The sequence below is a fragment of the Bombina bombina genome, chromosome 3, assembly GCF_027579735.1.
Source record: "Bombina bombina isolate aBomBom1 chromosome 3, aBomBom1.pri, whole genome shotgun sequence".
NCBI lineage: Eukaryota > Metazoa > Chordata > Amphibia > Anura > Bombinatoridae > Bombina > Bombina bombina.
Genome location: NC_069501.1, coordinates 806,586,791 through 806,605,614, shown reverse-complemented (window position 1 = coordinate 806,605,614; position 18,824 = coordinate 806,586,791). Strand labels below are relative to the sequence as shown.

The 18,824-nt window shown below is 39.2% G+C and overlaps 1 protein-coding gene across 2 annotated transcripts in view; it reads left to right on the top strand.

Annotated features, from left to right (window-relative positions):
* SLC9A7 (solute carrier family 9 member A7) overlaps positions 1–18,824 on the top strand; it is a 363,606-nt gene that overhangs the window by 230,624 nt on the left and 114,158 nt on the right. For both annotated transcript variants that reach the window (XM_053707739.1, XM_053707738.1), the window contains exons 9-10: positions 1,025–1,113; positions 15,434–15,547. In XM_053707739.1, the coding sequence (XP_053563714.1) occupies positions 1,025–1,113; positions 15,434–15,547 (203 nt within the window). The remainder of the gene's footprint in view (positions 1–1,024; positions 1,114–15,433; positions 15,548–18,824) is intronic.

Below are 18,824 nucleotides of genomic sequence, written 5' to 3'. Positions count from 1 at the left end.
AAAACCAGGCACATCTGTGTGTTTTCTAAAACATGACTCTGCAAACTTTCTGTAAAGAGACTGATAGTAAATGTAAATATTGTGCGCTACATTACAACTGGAGCGCAATCCATAGCACAGGGTACATTATCATTTGCATGACCTTACACAAAGAATAATGCACAATATGGTGTTACAAGTGGATGTGTAAATATTTTAACCAGAGCATCTTAAAGTGGAGGAATTGTTTTTAGCTCGCTCTATACTTTTAATGGATAGCACAGGGAGGGCCATTAACGCGTTCATCACACTCATGTTACAGGTGGCGAATTAAGTGTTTTGCTCAAGCACAATCCACAATACTTCTGTAAAATGTAGACCTTTTTAAGATCAGAAGTAAACCATTTGTATTAATTACAAATGTATTGCTCGAGCACTAAAAAATAACTTTGGACTTGTAATATGAGCGCAGCAATAGAAGCTCTATTAAATGTGCTCTAGCCATGTTAGTTTACAATAGCGCTAATATTTTTGAGCTACACTTGTAATCTAGGTCTATGTAGGCAGTTTTATATAAAGAAAATTAACAAAAAATCAGATGGCCGGTCTGATTTGGTCTTTAGTTTGCCTACTTCTGGTCTTAAACATTTAAAAAAGATAGTTTGTTCTTCGAGTAATATACAAATAAAGATATTCATTGATGTTTTGAATATTTTATTTTGTTAAAAATATATTAGGAATATATCGGCAACATTTGAACTGTTATCACCTTTTGTAATGCATTTGTTAATTCAAGTACTGTTAAATGAAAAACTAAAGAAGGAACAGAACCAAAACAGGATATAGTAGATCCACTATGGACAATAAGGGAGTGAAACTGTAAATTTTGCGTGCAGGTTCTAGCAGAAATAATTGAGCTGGGACATTTCTCGCTTATGTTCCGTAAGATTTCCTTTCCTTGATACCTTAGTGATGTGTTTAATTACTGACATTTTATGTTACAGTGTTTTAATCCGATCGTCTCATGTTTTATTTTTTTATTTAGGTGTAGTCGCTGTCCTGTTTTGTGGAATTACACAAGCCCATTACACATATAATAATTTATCTGTGGAGTCACGGGCCAGAACCAAACAGGTGAATTTACGTTGCTTCTCCTCCTTTAGTTTCATCAGTTTCTTCTTTATGTAAAATAATGGACTAGTCAACATAAGTCTGTAGGGGTTACTCATAGAAATGATCCAGGTTTCAACAAAGAATATCAAGAGAAAGAGGTCAATTCTACAGTAAAAGACCAAAAAAATGTTTAATTTGTAAGGTGGTGAGAGTCCACGAGTCTATTACTTCCGGGATTTACTTCCTATCCACTAAACAGAGGCAAAATTTCCCAAAACTCCAAGAGTATACCATCCCTTGCACCTCACATCCAGTTTTAGTCTTTGTTTCCCAGGAGGTGGTTGAAGACTAGAGATGCTTCAGATTCTTCATAGAAAGGAGTTCTTAGATTGATTTGAGGCCCATGTTCCCCTCACAGAATTGCTACTCTAAGACAGAGGGGATTATGGAGTATAGGGTAGTGACACAATTACTTCTGGTGAAGGAGTTAGTCACAAGCCTACCACAGGTGTTGCAGGGACCAATCCCCTAACCTCCTCCTGTTGGATTGGCGAAATACTCCTTACAACATTCCTCAGCTGTGACGTACACAGCACTGGATGGGCTGTTCTACAGGATAGATTCAGGCTGCAGAGTTAAAGCCAGTAGATGAGGTGCAACACAGGGTTAAGTACTTGCACTCTTTTCAGCCTACAGGCTATTAGCAACTACACTGTGACACTGTACATCATAGCCAGGGGACAAGGTTTGTCTGTTACACCACATTCATATAGAGCAGGGGTGGGCAAGAGGTAGATCGAGGTCTACCAGTGGACCTCGAGTGAATTTTGAGGTGACTGCATGGAAGATTTCAAAAGTCTGCATGATAAGGGAAACATTTCTTACACATCTGGATTATGATGGAAGAGCCTCGTCACCGTAGATATATGAGAAATGTTTTTCTTATGCAGACTTTTGAAATCGGCTATGAGTCTATGACAGCAGTATGGGTACTTCAGCATGCGGGACACGGCTGTAGCTGAACTAGCTGCCCCAGCTTTGGTTACTGCCTGTCCCAAACTCTTCTACTTTTTGTCTCAAGAGCGGTCAGTCCATAGTACAGACTCTTCATGTGCCAGGCTGAGATGCTGCACGGTATCCCTGGGTTTGACAGTTCCAGGTCATGCTCTTTCTGATATTCTGCTGCAACTTTCTAGTTCTGTCCTCCGTTACTTGTCACCAGGCTCTGCTGGGTGAATGGTCTGGTGTTTTTTTCCCCAGGGTCTGTTACTCCCCATCAGGTTCTTTTACTTACTCTGTACCAGGCATTGATGCTGCTCTCTTATAATTTCTCTGACACACTAATATTAGCTTTACTTTGTGCTAGTTTCTGCAGCTTTTGGTCCCCAGAATTTGTTGTCACCAAATTATGCAGGTCAGTGCTGTTGCTGCTATACCAGTCTCTGGTTTCTGTGTAAGGCTGTACAGAGCCTGCAGGTCCTGCTGCTGTCACTGCCCCAACTATTTGCAATAGTCTTCAGCTAGTAGCAGATGGATGGAGAGCAGCCAACAGGACCTGCCCCCTAATAAACCTGGCATTGCGTCCAGTCAATAAAATTTGTAGAATGAGTCTGTCTATGATTGGCTGAGAATAGTTCATTGTCATCGTTGTACCTGAGCTGTGGGTTTCCCATGTGTTCCAGGCTTGATTACTCCGCTAGCCCTAGACTTGAGCCGTCTTGATTGTGCGGTACATAGATAAGATAGCTTGATAGTCCCGGCGTGACGTAAAGAGAGAGCTCTTGCAGTAATTAAAGAGCGAGACTGTATTTATTATTAAAGAGCGCAGCTGATTTTTAAAGCTGTATTATTTGTTGTAAAAATAAAATTTTCAGCCAGTGACTGGTGTTTTTCTTTTTAGTTAGGTGACCACGTCACTTATAATAAAATTACAGGTAGCCCTTGCCTTACAAAAGTCTGCCCACCCCTGATATAGAGAGTTCAGGAATGTTCATGCAGGGGACTTTTGTTGTCTGTGGAGCCTTTCAGATATCCAATTACATTAATTGTGGGCACATATATTTCACAATTTTTACTCCTCTTTATTGTTTAACTATTTTTTTCTCTTGTAAGGTGTATCCAGTCCACGGATCTTCCATTACTTGTGGGATATTCTCATTCCCAACAGGAAGTTGCAAGAGGACACCCACAGCAGAGCTGTAATATAGCTCCTCCCCTAACTGTCATAGCCAGTCATTCTCTTGCAACTCTCAACAAGCTAGGTCGTTGTAGGAGAGAGTGGTTAAATTTGTTTCTCTTAAAGGCACAGTACCATTTTTTATATTTGCTTGTTAACTTGATTTAAAGTGTTTTCCAAGCTTGCTAGTCTCATTGCTATTCTGTATAAACATGTCTGACATAGAAGAAACTCCTTGTTTATTATGTTTAAAAGCCATGGTGGAACCCCCTCTTAGAATGTGTACCAAATGTACTGATTTCATTTTATGCAATAAAGATCATTTTCTGTCTTTAAAAAATTTATCACCAGAGGAATATGACGAGGGGGAAGTTATGCCGACTAACTTTCCCCACGTGTCAGACCCTTTGACTTCCGCTTAAGGGACTCACGCTCAAATGGCGCCAAGTACATCTAGGGCGCCCATAGCGTTTACTTTACAAGACATGGCGGCAGTCATGGATAATACACTGTCAGCGGTATTAGCCAGACTACCTGAACTTAGAGGTAAGCGAGATAGCTCTGGGGTGAGACAAAATGCAGAGCATACTGACGCTTTAAGAACCATGTCTGATACTGTCTCACAATATGCAGAAGCTGAGGAAAGAGAGCTTCAGTCAGTGGGTGATGTTAATGACTCAGGAAAGATACCTGATTCTAATATTTCTACATTTAAATTTAAGCTTGAACACCTCCGCGTGTTGCTTAGGGAGGTTTTAGCTGCTCTGAATGACTGTGATACCATTGCAGTGCCAGAGAAATTGTGTAGACTGGATAAATACTTTGCAGTGCTGGTGTGTTCTGATGTTTTTCCAAATACCTAAAAGGTTTACAGAAATTATTAATAAGGAATGGGATAGACCAGGTGTGCCGTTCTCTTCCCCTCCTATTTTTAGAAAAATGTTTCCAATAGACGCCACCACACGGGACTTATGGCAGTCAGTCCCTATGGTGGAGGGAGCAGTTTCTACTCTAGTAAAGCGTACTACTATCCCTGTCGAGGACAGTTGTGCTTTTTTTTTTTAGATCCAATGGATAAAAAATTAGAGGTTGCCTTAAGAAAATATTTATTCAACAAGGTTTTATCCTACAGCCCCTTGCATGCATTGCCCCTGTCACTGCTGCTGCGGCGTACTGGTTTGAGTCTCTGGAAGAGGCTTTACAGGTAGTGACTCCATTGGATGACATACTTGGCAAACTTAGAGCACTTAAGCTAGCCAATTCTTTTATTCTGATGCCATTGTTCATTTGACTAAACTAACGGCTAAGAATTCTGGTTTTGCTATACAGGCGCGCAGAGCGCTATGGCTTAGATCATGGTCAGCTGACGTGACTTCAAAATCTAAGCTACTTAACATTCCCTTCAAGGGGCAGACCCTATTCGGGCCTGGTTGAAGGAGATTATTGCTGATATCACTGGAGGAAAAGGTCATGCCCTTCCTCAGGACAGGTCCAAATCTAGGGCCAAACAGTCTAATTTTCGTGCCTTTCAAAACTTCAAGGCAGGTGCGGCATCAACTTCCTCTAATGCTAAACAAGAGGGAACTTTTGCTCAATCCAAGACGGTCTGGAGACCAAACCTGACCTGGAAAAAAGGTTAGCAGGTAAAAAAGCCTGCTGCTGCCTCTAAGACAGCATGAAGGAACGGCCCCCTATCCGGGAACGGATCTAGTAGGGGGCAGACTTTCACTTTTTGCCCAGGCGTGGGCAAGAGATGTTCAGGATCCCTGGGCGTTGGAAATTATATCCCAGGGATATCTTCTGGACTTCAAAGCTTCCCCCCCAAAAGGGAGATTTCACCTTTCACAATTATCTGCACACCAGATAAAGAAAGAGGCATTCTTACACTGTGTACGAGACCTCCTAGTTATGGGAGTGATCCATCCAGTTCCAAAGGAGGAACAGGGACAGGGTTTTTACTCAAATCTGTTTGTGGTTCCCAAAAAAGAGGGAACCTTCAGACCAATTTTGGATCTAAAGATCTTAAACAAATTCCTCAGAGTTCCGTCGTTCAAGATGGAAACTATTCGTACCATCCTACCACTGATCCTGGAGGGTCAATATATGACTACAGTGGATCTAAAGGATGCTTATCTTCACATTCCGATACACAAAGATCATCATCGGTTTCTCAGGTTTGCCTTTCAAGACAGGCATTACCAGTTGTAGCTCTTCCCTTGGGATTAGCTACAGCCCCAAGAATCTTTACAAAGGTTCTAGGGTCGCTTATGGCGGTCCTAAGGCCGCGGGGCATAGCAGTAGCCCCTTATTTAGACGACATCCTGATACAGGCGTCAAACTTCCAAATTGCCAAGTCTCATACGGACGTAGTACTGGCATTTCTGTGGTCGCATGGGTGGAAAGTGAACGAGGAAAAGAGTTCTCTATCCCCACTCACAAGAGTTTCCTTTCTAGGGACTCTGATAGATTCTGTAGAAATGAAAATTCACCTGACGGAGTCCAGGTTATCAAAGCTTCTAAATTCCTGCCGGGTTCTTCATTCCATTCCGCGCCCTTCGGTGGTTCAGTGTATGGAAGTAATCGGCTTAATGGTAGCGGCAATGAACATAGTGCCGTTTGCACGCTTACATCTCAGACCGCTGCAACTATGCATGCTCAGTCAGTGGAACGGGGATTACACAGATTTGTCCCCTCAACTGAATCTGGACCAAGAGACCAGGGATTCTCTTCTTTGGTGGCTATCTCGGGTCCATCTGTCCAAAGGTATGACCTTTCGCAGGCCAGATTGGACAATTGTTACGACAGATGCCAGCCTTCTAGGTTGGGGTGCAGTCTGGAATTCCCTGAAGGCTCAGGGATCGTGGACTCAGGAGGAGTCTCTCCTTCCATTAAATATTCTGGAACTAAGAGCGATATTCAAGGCTCTTCAGGCTTGGCCTCAGTTAGCAACTCTGAGGTACATCAGATTTCAGTCGGACAACATCACGACTGTAGCTTACATCAACCATCAAGGGGGAACGAGAAGTTCCCTAGAGATGTTAGAAGTTTCAAAAATAATTCGCTGGGCAGAGATTCACTCTTGCCACCTATCAGCTATCCATATCCCAGGTGTAGAGCACTGGGAGGCGGATTTTCTAAGTCGTCAGACTTTTCATCCGGGAGAGTGGGAACTCCATCCGGAGGTATTTGCACAACTGATTCATCGTTGGGGCAAACCAGAACTGGATCTCATGGCGTCTCGCCAGAACGCCAAGCTTCCGTGTTACGGATCCAGGTCCAGGGATCCCAAGGCGACACTGATAGATGCTCTAGCAGCGCCCTGGTCTTTCAACCTGGCTTATGTGTTTCCACCGTTTCCTCTGCTCCCTCGACTGATTGCCAAGATCAAGCAGGAGAGAGCATTGGTGATTCTGATAGCACCTGCGTGGCCACGCAGGACCTGGTATGCAGATCTAGTGGACATGTCATCCTTTCCACCATGGTCTCTGCCTCTGAAACAGGACCTTCTACTTCAGGGTCCTTTCAACCATCCAAATCTAATTTCTCTGAGGCTGACTGCCTGGAGATTGAACGCTTGATTTTATCAAAGCGTGGCTTCTCCGAGTCAGTTATTGATACCTTAAGACAGGCACGAAAGCCTGTCACCAGGAAAATTTACCATAAGGTATGGCGTAGATATCTTTATTGGTGTGAATCCAAGGGTTACTCATGGAGTAAGGTCAGGATTTCTAGGATATTATCTTTTCTCCAAGAAGGTTTGGAAAAAGGATTGTCAGCTAATTAAGCGTCTGGCAGATGTTCCAGACGTTCAGGCATTTTGTCAGGCTTTAGTTAGAATCAAGCCTGTGTTTAAACCTGTTGCTCCACCATGGAGCTTATACTTGGTTCTTAAGGTTCTTCAAGGAGTTCCGTTTGAACCTCTTCATTCCATAGATCAAGCTTTTATCTTGGAAAGTTCTTTTTTTGGTAGCTATTTCCTCGGCTCGTAGAGTCTGAGCTATCTGCCTTACAATGTGATTCTCCTTATCTGATTTTTCATACGGATAAGGTAGTCCTGCGTACCAAACCTGGGTTCTTACATAAGGTGGTATCTAACAAGAATATCAATCAAGAGATTGTTGTTCCATCCTTGTGTTACACAATCTGGACGTGGTCCGTGCTTTAAAGTTTTACTTACAAGCTACTAAAGATTTTCGTCAAACATCTGCTTTGTTTGTTGTCTACTCTGGACAGAGGAGAGGTCAAAAGGCTTCGGCAACCTCTTTTTCTTTTTGACTAAGAAGCTTAATCCGCTTAGCCTATGAGACTACATACAAGGATTACAGCTCATTCCACTAGAGCTGTGGCTTCCACTTGGGCCTTTAAAAATGAGGCTTCTTTTGATCAGATTTGCAAGGCGAAGACTTGGTCTTCGCTTCATATTTTTTCAAAATTTTACAAATTTGATACTTTTGCTTCTTCAGAGGCTGTATTTGGGAGAGAGGTTTTACGGGCAGTGGTTCCTTCCATTTAAGTTCCTGCCTTGTCCCTCCCTTCATCCGTGTACTTTAGCTTTGGTATTGGTATCCCACAAGTAATGGATGATCCGTGGACTGGATACACCTTACAAGAGAAAACACAATTTATGCTTACCTGATAAATTTATTTCTCTTGTGGTGTATCCAGTCCACGGCCCGCCCTGTCATTTTAAGGCAGGTAATTTTTAAATTTAAACTACAGTAACCACTGCACCCTATGGTTCCTCCTTTCTCGGCTTGTTTTCGGTCGAATGACTGGCTATGACAGTTAGGGGAGGAGCTATATTACAGCTCTGCTGTGGGTGTCCTCTTGCAACTTCCTGTTGGGAATGAGAATATCCCACAAGTAATGGAAGATCCGTGGACTGGATACACCACAAGAGAAATAAAGTTATCAGGTAAGCATAAATTGTGTTTTTTTTTTGAGGGACAAGTAACTTTGAGAAACCAGCTTTTGACTTTATTCTTAGTGCGCTCTGTTATCAGCTCCTTTTGCCTGAGGGCTATCAATGGGCTCTCCGGTCATGTTTATACTTCGCTGTGTGTACTTTTAGGCTGCGGCTACAGAAACTTAATGCGGTTAGCAGTGCAGGGATTAACTTCTTTCTACCTCTGGCAAACACAGAGGCGGGAAGCAGTCTTGGACGTTTTTTTTTCTCCAGACGCATGTTCCCTCCTGCTGTGAGGTAGTAAGATTTTTCTGAATTCCAAGAGTTTTTGGGTGTGTTTTTTGTAACTGGAATTTATCTGCTGGGGCTCTATAGTACTTCTTTTGCACCCTTCATTCACTTGTATTTCGTTACAATCTTTGTCTTTACTGGGACCCTGAACTCTCTCTCAAAATCTCTGTTTAAATTTTGGTGTTAACCTTACTGTAATTTAGAATTTATTGTATTTTACTTTTGAAGCACAGAAATGACAGCTCTTCTTCTAGATATTATATAAAAACAACTTAAATCTAAGTTATTTTAATGTTATTTATGGTTTAAAATCAGTCATACATACAAATATAAATAAATCAATGAGATCCACACCAAGTGGATTAAAATACACCGTGCAAGTTTAAAGGGACACTGAACCCACATTTTTTCTTTCATGATTCAGATTGAGCATGACATTTTAATCAACTTTCTAATTTACTCCTATTATCAAATTTTCTTCATTCTCTTGGTATCTTTATTTGAAATGCAAGAATGTAAGTTTAGATGCTGGCCCATTTTTGCTGAACAACCTGGGTTGTTCTTGCTGATTGGTGGATACATTTATCCACCAATAAAGTGTTGTCCAGAGTTCTGAACCAAAATAAAAGCTTAGATGCCTTCTTTTTCAAATAAAGATAGCAAGAGAACGAAGAAAAAATGTTAATAGTTGTAAATTAGAAAGTTGCTTAAAATTGCATGCTTTATCTGAATCATGAAAGAAACAAATTAGCGCAGTATTATAAGGACTTATAAAATGTGAATAAGTAATATTATACAATAAAATCAATCTCTAAATAGAGACACTGAAAATAAACACAGCAAACACGTGCCTGGCCATATTGAAGTTGACCTAAGTCTAGCCAGACATCCCAGGTGGTAGATTTGGAACTTTTGGAGACTATTTCTCAGGTGGATGGTTCTATTTCTGCCTAAGCAAGACGTACTTCAATTCCTTTGGAAGACAGTACCACTTTTAGGGATCCAATGGACCAAAAATTAGAGTCTTATTACAGAATACCCTTTCAGCAAGCAGTACTTATATTTAGTCCAGCTATTCGTATAGTCTGTGTTGCTGCTGCAGCTACTTTATGGTGTGACAGTTTGTCTGATCAACTCGTCCTTGGATGACAATGCTTAACAAGTTTTTGCTAGAAGAGCCTTATGGCTAAAATCTTGGTCAGCAGATTTGGTCTGAGTACTGCTCCTAGAATCTTCACAAAGGTTCTGGGAACCCTGTTATCTGTCATCAGAGCTAAGAGTATATCAGTAGCTCCATACTTGGATGATATATTGGTTCAAACTTCTGTTGTTTCTTCAACAACATGTTTGAAAAATAAATGTTTCAAAGAGTTCTTTAGTTCCTAAGACCATAGTGTTTTTTTCTAGGAGTGAATATCAACTCTGTCTCAATGACTCTAACTTTCTCTGATCCGTTAGAGAAAAAATTATAGTCCACTTGTGCCAAGCTTCAGTCATCTCCGAATCCTACAGTAGCTCTCTGTATGGAAGTGCTGGGCCTGATGATTGCAGCATCAGATGAAATTCCTTTTGCTTGGCTTTACATGAGACCTCTTCAACTTTGCATGCTAGATCAATGGTGCAAGGATTACAATCTGCTGCCTCAAGGATTTTGATGGATCATGCCACAAGAGGTTTTCTCTCTTGGTGGATACATCATCAATCCATCTATCTAGGAGCATCTTTTCGTTGTCCATCTTGGACAGTAAAAACGACAAACGCAAGTCTTTCAGGGTGGGGTGCAGTGTTGGGGATCCAGGAGAGCTCACGGAGTTTGGTTATCTCAGGAAGCAAAGTTTACCTATAAATGTGTTGAGACTCTGTGTGATCTTCAGGGCTCTCCAGAGCTGGCTCCTTCTGAAGAAAGTGTCTCATCTGGGTTTTCATTTGGCCATTGTCACAACCGTGGCATGTATCAACTATCGGGGGAACGCACAGCTCCTTAGCGATAAAGGAAGTATATCAAATACTTCAGTGTGCAGACAACATTTGCTGCATCATCTCAGCAATTCACATTCCAGGAGGGAACAACTGGGAAACAGATAATCTCAGTCATCAATCTCTTTATCTAGGGCAACGGTCTCTTCATTCATATGTCTTCAATCAGATAGTTTAGAGATGGGGGTCTTTCGGATATAGACCTGATGGCTTCTTGATTAAACAACAAACTTCCAAGATATTTTGCGAGGTCCAGAGATCCACAAGCAGAACGTGTGGCTGCTCTAGCAGTTCCTTGCTTGTTTCGTCTAGCATATATTTTTATTCCTACTGTTTTTCTACCTAGGGCGATAGCTCGAATAAAACAGGAATTATCATCAGTGATTCTTGTATCTCCAGCTTAGCCTAGCAGAAGTTAGTTTGCAGACTTAGTTCAAATGTCGAGCTCTCATCCGTGGTATCTTCCTCATCATCATCATCAAGGTCTAGTCCCTCAACTCGATGGTTTGGAGATTTTTCAGATTTGGTAATAATTTTAATTTAATTTAATTGAGCAAGGAAGCCTGTTATGAGAGAGGTTTTCTTTTCTTTGTGTGAAAAGCACAATTTTTCTTGGCATTCTTTTAGAATTCCTAGACATTTTTGCTGGAGGGTTTGGACAAGGGTCTGTCTGCTAGTTCTTTGAAGGGTCAGATCGCAGCTCAGTTTTTTTTCATAAAATGATAGCTAAACTTCCTGATGTACAAAGTTTTGTTCAAGATCTAGGCAGAATAAAGGGTCATTTTGGCATTTTTCAAAACATCATATTCTGTTATTGCAATCAGCAAATGACCCCTATTAGCCATTTTTTTATCATTTACATGCAATTTGCAAAAGAAACTATAAATGCTGCCAAACCCTTTTTTGGATCATTATGCAGCCGAATTGTTGAGTTCTACCTAGTTAGAACAAATATTGTTTCATATGTGCATGTTCAGACACTTCTTGCAAAGCATACGCATATGTTAAGTGTCTGCTGCTGCTTTAGCGGCTCACTTCATCAACAACGACCAACAAATAGGCGAGTGATGTAGGACTGAGCATGGCGAACCAGACCGCTGAAGACTGAGGAACACTATGGTAGCAGTTTGCAGCTCAATGATGATGTTTATAATATAGGAGCATGCTGTATTGCTGATATACAAAAATGGAAGACTGTAGCTTCACAGTCATTGCACATGCGTGTGCCCACAAGTTACAGTGCGCATGCCGAAACTGAGGACCTTCATTTATTTAAATATTCAATTTACAACATCAGTGCTGCAGCACAATTGGATGAAGGGCTGGCATAGATTATCTGAAACTACAGCCTAAATTTGTGGGCGGGCTTTACGGCCTTTTTACAGGGGTAAATAAAATATAATTTTTTAACACATAAAAGCTTTGTTTCAAGGTAAGAAACAGTACTTTATAATCCGACACCTTGACTAAGTGATTATGTATTTTGTACTACGTTCCAAAAGTAAAGATTTTAAACCCTTTAAGATAAGTTATAAAACTTATCTCTCCTCCTTGGGACCTCAACTTTGTTCTAAGAGTTTTACAATCTGTTCCGTTTGAACCTTGCACTCCCTTGACATTCATTAACTGTCTTCTAAAGTTTTTTTTTTCTCTTAGTAATTTATTCTTCTAGGAGAGTCTCTGAGCTTTCTGCTTTTTATTGTTTTTATTTAGTTTTTTATCAGGATAAGGCACCTCTAAGAATTAAGTTTGATTTTGTACCGAAAGTGTTTTCTTCAGACAACATTAGTAGAGAAATTGTAGTTCATTTTCTTTGTCTCTGCAAAATTATAAGGAAAGACTTGCATAATTTGGATGTGGTGCATGCTCTAAAGTTTGATCTTCAGGCTTCTAAGGAGTTTAGACAGTCTTTCAGTCGATTTATTAATTTCTCAGGTCCATGAAACGGTCAGAAGGTGTCCGCTGTTACTTTAGCTTCATGGTAAAATTTCTGATCCATACCGCTTACTTGGTGGCGGGGTGGTCTCCTCCACAACGTATTACTGCTCTTTCTACCAGATATTTTTTTTTTACTTCCTGGGCTTTTAAAAATGAGGCTTCAGTAGAACACATTTGTAATGCAGCAACATGGTCATCCCTACGCACTTTTACTAAATTCTACTATTTTTTATGTTTTTTTGCTTCTTCAGAAGCTTCTTTTGGTAGGAAAGTCCTCCAGCCTGCCTTAATTTTTATCCTGCACTCATTACTCAAGGACTCCACAGCTTGGGTATTAGTTTCCCAGAAGTAATATACTTGTGAACTCTCACTGCCTTGCAAAAGAAAACAAAATATATGCTTACCCAATAAATTCATTTCTTTAGGGGTGGCGAGAGTCCTGCCCCAATTTATTTGTAATTTTTAGGGGGGGGGCAGTTTTATATTTGCACCTCATTTCCCTGTTTCTGTCCTTTCCTACCTTGTTTTCTATTTCTCCTTCTTGGCTACACATTAAACTGGATAATTAGAGAGGTGGGACAGATGGAATACACTTGGAGTTTGTGAATCTTTGCTTCCTCCTAATGGCTGGGAAGTGAATCCCAGAAGTAATGGACTCGTAGACTCTCACCTCCTCGAAATAAATTAATTTATCTGGTAAGCATAATTGGTGGGTGTTTTTGCATCGTAAACACCATCTGAATCATGAAAGTTTAATTTTGAGTTCTATATCCCTTTTAATTTAGAGGAGATTCTAATGGATTGAAATGCCACAGATTGCTAAGCCAAAACAACCTTGTTGGGCTGCTCCAAAGCTCTTGTTTCATATGTGCTCAGGTGGGGAAATCCTTTAAATCTAGCTTGTCATTGGGAATAGAGTCGAGAATTTCTGACCATTTTTTGAACAAAGGATAAGGAGCTTTTAAGCTACAAAGGTTTATTTAAAGGGACACTGAACCCAAATTTTTTCTTTAGTGATTCAGATAGAGCATGCAATTTTAAGCAACTTTCTAATTTACTCCTATTATCAACTTTTCTTAGTTCTCTTGCTATCTTTATTTGAAAAAGAATGCATCTAAGCTTTTTTTTGGTTCAGAACTCTGGACAGTACTTTTTTATTGGTGGATGAATTTATCCACCAATAAGCAAGAACAACCCAGGTTGTTCACAAAAATGAGCCATCATCTAAACTTACATTCTTGCATTTCAAATAAAGATACAAAGAGAATGAAGAAAATGTAATAATAATAGTAAATTAGAAAGTTGCTTAAAATTGCATGCTCTATCTGAATAACGAAAGAAAAAAATGTGGGTTCAGTGTCCCTTTAAGCAAAACAAACAGGCCAAACAATCAACTGGAGGAGATTATACATTGAATGAAAGTTATATATACATATCTTCTGTTTGCCCTCATATTACTGGAGTTGTGTACAATCAGGAATCTGAACATGCATCTGGGGACCATATGATACTGTTTGCACAATTTTATTCTGAAATTATCATATTGCAAATGTTTGTGGAATGTTTCTTAAGGCTGTTTGGGATAAAATATTAACTTTTAATTAACTGCCACTGCTTATAAGATTGTGACTTTGCCAGAAAATGAATTGGGGTAATTTAATTAGTCAATTTGTTTTTTTTAATCCATTGAATAGTTGGCATATCCTAAGAGCATAAATAAAGACTTTGAAAGTGAAACTTAAAGTCACAATTAAAGGGATATGAAAGTTAAAATTAAACTTCCCTGATTCAGGCAAAACATACACTAAATAAACAAAAAAACTAACTTATCTATTTATCTTCGGCACGTGCATGCTCATGAACCTACCTCAGTATGGTTTAAACAAAGGAAACCAAGAGACCAATTTTTAGAAATGTACGAGTGATACGTTTTTAATTTTGGCTTTTATACCCTTTTAAATTCCACATAATACATTTAAGCACAATAAACAAACAATGCAGTGTGCATTCATTTGTTTTGCCTGGTTTTCCTGTAGTTACCTCTGAGATTTGTGCATAATAGTATAACTGACCATACATAAATGTATCTTCTGATTGTTTAGATTAGTGTAGGAGCTAATTTACCTTTGGTTTGTCACATATGCCTTTCAAATTGTTTTTCTTATCTCAGCACTGCTAAAATCACAAAACCCGACATGTTTTACAAACACAATGATAGTTCTAAATCTCTATAAAACATATTTTTCTGCAGATCTTTTGCAGTGTTGTGCATAAATGAACATTAATGTTTAATTTTGCTTTAATCAATATATCAAAAATAAGACATGGTGGTCTTTTACATAAAAGGGAAAATGCAGTGCACAAAAACGTTATTAACAAATAGTGTGCTAGCAGTCACAATACTAAATGTATAATCGATAAATAGAAGAAAAGAGACTCATGATAATCACAAAGCAATGCAGCCTTGGTCATGCTCTGGACTCATATGATTACCACGAGTCTCTTTTCTTCTTTTTAGCAATTATACACTGTGGTTTGTATTACAGTTAAAAAAAGATAAAAAGGAATCTTGTTCCTTTGCAGAAAAATCTGTTTATTTATCTATGTATCTTTTCAGAGATGTTATTGCCTTGCTTATCAACTTAAGCTTTACATCATGAAGAAACTGTGCACTTCCTTTTCGTTTCAAAATAAACAGCTTAAATGTTAACCCTTTTCATGTAACAAAATGTTTACCAAAATATTTTTAAAATTGTTTACCAGGTTGAATGTAGAATACCGTTAAATGCTATTTTGCAATGCAGTCTTTATAATGTTAGTCTATACCAGGGGTCAGCAACCTTGGCACCTCAGATATATTTGGAACTATATTTCCCATGATGCTCAGACACACTTTAGGCTGGCTGAGTATCATGGGAAATGTAGTTCTGAAAAAAATCTGGGGTGCCAAGTTTACTGACCCCTGGTCTGTACTATGTACGCATTAAAAATGGCTTTAAGGTTATTTTAGGCCTGGTTGCTGGCTAACCATTTCTATTTTTGTCTCACTGCAGCTGTTTGAAGTCCTGCATTTTCTAGCTGAGAACTTTATATTTTCATACATGGGTTTAGCAATTTTCACTTTCCAGAAGCACATGTTTAGTCCGATCTTTATTGTTGGTGCCTTTGTATCCTTTTTGCTATGTTCGAATATCCTGTATGACAACACCTCACTGAGAACACATTGGGTTGCAGAAATGTTCACATGGGGTTCAGATTGCCTTGCTTATGAGAGCTACAAATCTATAACAAAGTGCTTGTGGTGTCAGTCCTTTTGTGACAGCGTTTTCATTATGATTATCCCCAAATATATAGGAACAATTTATAGTCCATCTCTCTGGACCAATCAGAATTCTTTTGTAATGAGAATATCATAGATCATATACAACACACATCAGCAGTAAAGAACAAAATAAAATTAACAATAAAAACTAGTTTCAGAGTATGAAAATCCTAACAGCATTTTATGATTATGCAGTGGGTAAAACCAATATGGAAGCAGACAAAAAAGTGTTTTATAAATTGTGTGTTTTGTTGTGTAAATTAGAAAACTTTATTGTCACTCAGATATGAGTAAAAGTCACGCACGTAAAACTCTTAGCAAGTGAAACTATGTCTCTGCAGGTTACGTGACTATAAAAACAAATGTTTTGTACCGTTACTATACATACTGTATGAAAGGGTCTCTCTTTTTATTTTACTTTCAACAAAGCTGTTTGACTCTGGGCATGTTGCATTTAACCTTTGAATAAAGAGGATTTGAGTCAACATATGTAAACATTTATGATGATAATACTATATAAAATTAATCAAAATGTAATAATTACTTTAAGATTGTTTCTGTGCCATTTTATATCAACCAAAATACTTTTCAAAGTGAGGCAAGCTTTCTGGGAAGAAGAGATGTGGTGATGATAAAAGTGAAGAGCGTTATTTACCTCAAACCATTTGTGGCTAGGTATTAGGGACTGAGGGGCATTGTTGCCGTTTTGTGGGCTGGAAGATGTTAAGGGATGGGGTTGAGGGTGGATAGCAAGCGTCATCCTGGGTGTGCCTGGTGGTCTGTTGGCTGGGCTACGGTTAATTCTGCATTTCGGGATATATGGTTGTCTTGGGACAGAGCTCAGAATTAGGGACTATCCCTCTTAAATAGGGACAGTTTATTACTAGACATAGAGATCATAAAAAAGTGAAGTTAGATGGTGAGGATAATACGAGAAGAAAAGCTGCAGATAATGCTTGGGGTGAAGTTTTTCCATTGGATACATGGGTTGGACACCTCCCATGTGCCAGATGTACCTGGGATTAGAATTTTATCTTCCAATATTTGTGCTGTCAGCTAGGTAGGCCATGTCCCAGAGGCAACCGTTGTGAAGACAACATTATTACAATTAATTATCAAAAGGCTGCACCAAGTTACCTCATGGCCTCTAGCTTAGGGTGACCAGATGTCCCCGATTTTAGGGGACGGCCCCTGGAAATGTAGACGGTTGGAGCCCCGTGCATGTAAGAGGTGTTCGTAGGAAGTTGATAGTTATCTGTTTTAGACACTGATTAGTTGCGCAGAGCTACAGCAGCGGTTCCGCTTCCCCTGGATACTTCACCGCTGGTGCTCACAGTGCAACTGAAGCTAAAAGCTTTGGACCCCTCTCTATATAGATTGTGAGGTGCTGCATGGGGTTTCCAGCCCTGCTTTGCAAGGGCTAAAAGTTGCAAGATAAGTTCTCATTGGTTGTTAGTGTTTAGTTAATAGCGGAAGCATGTTATATATGTGCAGGCGCAAAGGAATCGAGAGGCTTAGCCCTTGTTAGATAGGTCTAGTATGTTAAATTGTAATGTTTAGAAGTATGTAATCTTTCTAAGATTTTGATTGGTCAAAAACTACAAAGTAGGGGTATCTTCTGGTGATTGCTTTTACTAGTGGCCTATAGTGAGGCATTATTACTAAAGCGTGTAAAAGAGATGTGTATCTTTGGCTTTGAGTAATGTGTGCATGTTAAAAACCAAAAGAGTACTGCGTTGCTTGTAGGAGTATGTTATAGTACACGTTTGACATTTTTACTTGTGTTTTTTGGGAAAAAAAGGAATTCTAGTTCTCTATCAAAGAATAAGATTATCAAGAAATAACTTTTTTTTATGTAGGCGTTTGAGCTGGTCCTATACAAGCCTGGAATCCTTGACCTCAATTAATGGATCACATTGCTTGGACTGGTGGTAGAAGATAGGGAAGCAATGTGGGAAACTTCCCGGCTTTCTAAATTTTAGGGGCAAAATATAATTTACTGTAAGGGGTTTTAAAAAAATGTCCCTGGATTTTATTTTAAAAATCTGGTCACCTTACTATAGCTACAGAATTGTTTTGAAGTAAACTATGATTTACTTATTAAATTGTTACTTATTAACTGGATATATTCTGGCAATTACTTGTAGAGCCACATCAGCTTAATTATTTGTGTTAAATTTTGTGCCAAGCAATCCAGGCCATTAGTATTCTAGTGGTATTAATGCTCCCAGTTTAAGAGGTTCAGTATCAGTTTGCCTTTCTTTATGCTTCTCTTTTAACAAATAGGACATATTGATGCAGTTCTTTCCCAGTGGTAGAGATTTATTATATATAAAAATGTTAAGGGACATAAAAGAGCAAAAAGAAAATGTCCTTATCTGTTATTTTTATTATTACATTGTTGTGTGTGTAATGTCCTTACATATAGCTAACATTAACTCTTTATATGAATGATGCACTTGCAACTTCTAAATGTAGACTTGCACTTTATTTACTGGATTACATAACACATATATAGTCTTTTATAAAGAATGGCTGCTGCACTCCTTATATTAGCAGTCCTGTACACTGTATATGCAGCACTATAGTAATCTCAGTATCCGGTAGTATGCAATATGACAAGGGAACTACCTGATCAGCTGTATAAAGTCTGTTCTGTAGACAGTAATCCAGAGTAATTTATAACTGTATAACTGCAATCTAACTTATAATGTGTAACTGTCAGTCTTACTCTTCCTGACTAGCTGATGCTGTATCCTGCTGCAGTGATCTGTAGCTGACATTACACTTATTATTAGCAGCACTTGTCAGATCTTGAGGTTCAGTCCTTGTTACTTGTACTTTATAACTGCATCACAAACTGTCACAAGATGGCTTCTGAACTGTTCTGATTCGAAGCACAGCCCACTTGATGACATCATCTTTGTATCGAAGCCTCAATGTGCCATCTAACCAAATCGGGAAGTAAGCACAACACTACAGTGTGCAATGGGTTTATACACATAGTTAAAGTCGGCTCCAGAGTAGCTACTAGAAGCTAGCGGAACACATCTGGTGAGCCAATCACAAGAGGCATACTTGTGTACCCACCATTCACCAGCTATCACCCAGTAGTGCATTGC